The 3,494-nt window shown below is 43.8% G+C and overlaps 1 protein-coding gene across 1 annotated transcript; it reads left to right on the top strand.

Annotated features, from left to right (window-relative positions):
- The first annotated feature begins 1,109 nt into the window (after window positions 1-1,109).
- Window positions 1,110-2,977, top strand: LOC115385765 (class I histocompatibility antigen, F10 alpha chain-like). The gene is made up of 5 exons (XM_030087839.1): window positions 1,110-1,384; window positions 1,583-1,894; window positions 2,327-2,410; window positions 2,540-2,557; window positions 2,805-2,977. Exons 1-5 carry the CDS (start codon window positions 1,126-1,128, stop codon window positions 2,975-2,977), a joined length of 846 nt encoding a protein of 281 aa, XP_029943699.1. The 5' UTR covers window positions 1,110-1,125.
- The last annotated feature ends 517 nt before the right edge of the window (window positions 2,978-3,494 follow it).

The raw sequence follows: 3,494 nt of genomic DNA on the forward strand, positions 1-3,494 counted from the left end.
AAAGGTAGGCAAGAAATCACTGGCCTGTTTATAAGAATCCAAACCATGAACATTCGGACACAGCCAAAAAGCTGCGTCAGACCTTTAATGAGTCTGATTTCAACATCGGCTGCTACGAGCAGCAGCAGCAGGAAGTGCTAAAGGAAGTCAGTCACCAGTTAACAAGGAAACCAGTTCATTTGAAACACTGTATTGACCGCTTTATCACAGTTTTTAGCAATTGCACACACACAGTATGCGTGTGTGTGTGTGTGCAATTGCTAAAACCTGTGACAAAGTGTGTGTGTGTGCGTGTGTGTGAGAGAGAGAGAGAGAGAGACAGAGAGACAGAGAGACAGAGAGAGTGTATGTGTGTGGGTAACTGACATATCTGGCATCTTTTCGCATATTTCACAACGATTAGCATACTTCACAACTGTATGCAATTTTACTGCATAAAATGGCACAAAACCCCGCATATTCATTTGCATAATCAAGCATTTTAGCTCGCATAATCTGGGATTTAAGTATGCATAATCAAGAACTTTTTCTTGCGTTTTTCTGGAGGGTCTAAGATATGGTGATGCAGAGCAGCTGCTGAACCTCGAGGCTCCAGATCAGCGGCCATGAGCTGCTGCTCTGCTCACAGGGCATCAAGTGAAAAATTTCCTCCAGTCCCAACGAGACGATGAGGAGAAGAATGAGACACATTCTAGTCACATGAGAGCGTTGTGAAGTCAGGCTCAGAGTGGAGGAAATCCAAAGTTTCTGTTGCTTCCTCACATCAATGTGAATCTCACTTCAAGACTTTTCAACATAGCGTCCAAACATTTGACTGCAGCCATTCAGAACCTCACTTCATTGACTTTGTCTTCAGTTCCACACTGAACAAAGTTGCTGAATGAATCCAAACCACTGATTGATGATGAAAAAGCTGCGACGCATCAACATGGAGCTGAATCCAGAAGAAATCCATCAAGTCAGAGTCCTGATCACACACCAACACTCACTCACTCAGTGTGTGTGTGTGTGTTTTTGTTTGTGTTTGTGTGTGTGTGTGTGTGTGTGTGTGTGTGTGTGTGTGTGTGTGTGTGTGGTGTTGTGTGTGTGTGTTTCTCTCTCTCAGGTGTTCATATTGTCCAGTACATGTATGGTTGTGAATGGGACGATGAAACTAACGAAGTGAATGGATTTCGACAGTTTGGTTACGATGGAGAAGATTTCATCTCTTTGGATCTGAAGACAGAAACATACATCGCTCCAGTTCAACAGGCTGTTCCCACCAAACACAAGTGGGACAGTAACAAAGCAGAGTTGGCTTATTGGAAAAACTACTTCACCACAGACTGTGTTGATTGGCTGAAGAAGTATGTGGAGTTTGGTCGGAGCTCACTGATGAGAAAAGGTAAAATGTTTGGAGTTTGTCTCTCAGCTTCTCTTCTTTCATGCTGCTCTCAGCATCTCCTCTCCTCTCTCCATCTGGTCTTCCTTCATCCCTCTTTCCATGGCCCGTCTCTTCCTGGCTGCAGTGGCTGACATGAGAGAGAAAGAGTGTAGAGAAGAATCCAGTAAAGTGTGAGGTGTCTTCCTGCTTGTTCTCCAGATCTTCCCTCAGTGTCTCTCCTCCAGAAGACTCCCTCCTCTCCGCTCACCTGCCACGCTACAGGTTTCTACCCCGACAGAGCCGACTTGTTCTGGAAGAAAGACGAGGAGGAGCTCCATGACGTGGTCAAAGGAGAGATCCTCCCCAACCATGACGGGAGCTTCCAGATGAGCGTTGATCTGGATCTTTCAGGGCTCAAAGATGAAGACTGGGGGAGGTACAGCTGTGTGTTTCATCTGGCTGGAGGACAGGAAGTCTCCAAGAGACTGGACAAACGGGACATCAGGACCAACTGGAAGACAAATGATGGAGGTCAGAGACTCTTCATTTCACTCTCATTCTCTCCTGTGTCTTTTGTTCCGTTCTGATGTTTCTCTTTGTTGACAGCAGCTTCACTCCTATCAGTGTGTTTTTATCTGCTCAACAGTTCAAGAAGCTCAATAACTTCCTGCTTTTTCTGAGTTTCTCTCGAAAAGTTTTTCTCACCACCGTCCAGTTTTTCTGCTTGTTTTGGTTTTGATTCTCTGAATTCCTGTTTTCTGCTCACATCATTCCGTGACTCTGTGTCTGAGGAGCTCATCTGAAGAAGGAAGAATCTGCTCTGATAACACAATCCACTGCTTCTGCTGTTTCTATGAGGCAGGAGAGGATTATTGATCAGGGGAGACGACCTCTGACAATCCATCTGGAATCTAGATGATGGAAACAGAGACACTCCTCAACTGAGCCGGTGTTTCTCTACAGGACTTCACACTGGACTTGTTGGACTGGCCACTCTGGCAGGCTGCATCTATGTACTCGTCATCTACTTGAAGAAAGGACCTCAAGGTAAAGTAGAAACTCTCCTTTCCTCATCAGGATCATTGATGTGTGTGTGTTGAACCTGAAAGAGGGTTTGGAGTGGAAAAGAGTGGTCGTCATGGTAACCTCCTCCCTCTTTCTCCTGCTGTTTTTCAGGGTTCAGAGCCACTAACAGTGAGTACTTTCCTATTTCCTTTCATCAGGATGTTTCAGTGTTGTTTGATGTTCCTTTCTGTTGTTTCTGCCTTCAAGCTGACTTCTTGCTTTGGAACATGTTCATGTGTTTCATTGTTTTTAGGAGGTTGTAGATTGTGTCTCTGTGGTGTCCAAGTTTCTTCCTTTGGATGTTCCTCTTCAGTGAGTTCTCCTCTTCCTTTCAGACACAAATGACTGAGAACAAGTTTTGCTCTTTGTTTTCCAGCCTCTGAAACTTCCCCTTCATCAGGAGAAGATCCATCTATGCAGAGCATCAGAAACCTCTTCATGAAAGGAAGAGTCCAGAGAGCTCCAGTCATTGAGTCTGATGGAGCAAGAGCCAAAAGAAATGATGGAGAAGTTGCTGATTGCTCCACTCTGAGCTGCTCTCCAGGATGAAACATGAAATGAATCAGTTTCCATTTTCTTAATATCAGAGTGAAGTGATGAGGATGAGGGGATTACGGTAATCCAGGTTGTCTTCAATAGATTAGAACTGATGTGTTGAGCGAGTTTCTCTCCTCCACTGATTTCCTCCTGACTAAACTATTGATCTGCTTCATTCACTTGTTGCTTCTCATCACTTCCTTCTGATCTTTTCTTGGTTTTTTGATCTCAGATGGTGAAATGTTTTCTTTGCAGAAACCAGGAGCTTTTCCTTTAATGTGTCAGTTCCACAGATTCATTGGTGGTTTCATGAGATGTTGTTTTTATTTTTCAATCGTATTTATGGTGTGTTTTCAGCCTCTGAATAAAGTTTTCCATAATCCAGAATCCCTCAGTCTTCTCATCTTTTTCGGATTTATATTTTCTTGTTTCCATCTTTGTTTGAGATTTCTAGTATCTCAGTCGTTACAAAGTGTTTCCTGAAGTGACTCCATGTAGAACAAAGAGTTTCCTGAAGTGACTCCAGGTT

This window comes from Salarias fasciatus, unplaced genomic scaffold (genome assembly GCF_902148845.1).
Source record: "Salarias fasciatus unplaced genomic scaffold, fSalaFa1.1, whole genome shotgun sequence".
Taxonomy (NCBI): domain Eukaryota; kingdom Metazoa; phylum Chordata; class Actinopteri; order Blenniiformes; family Blenniidae; genus Salarias; species Salarias fasciatus.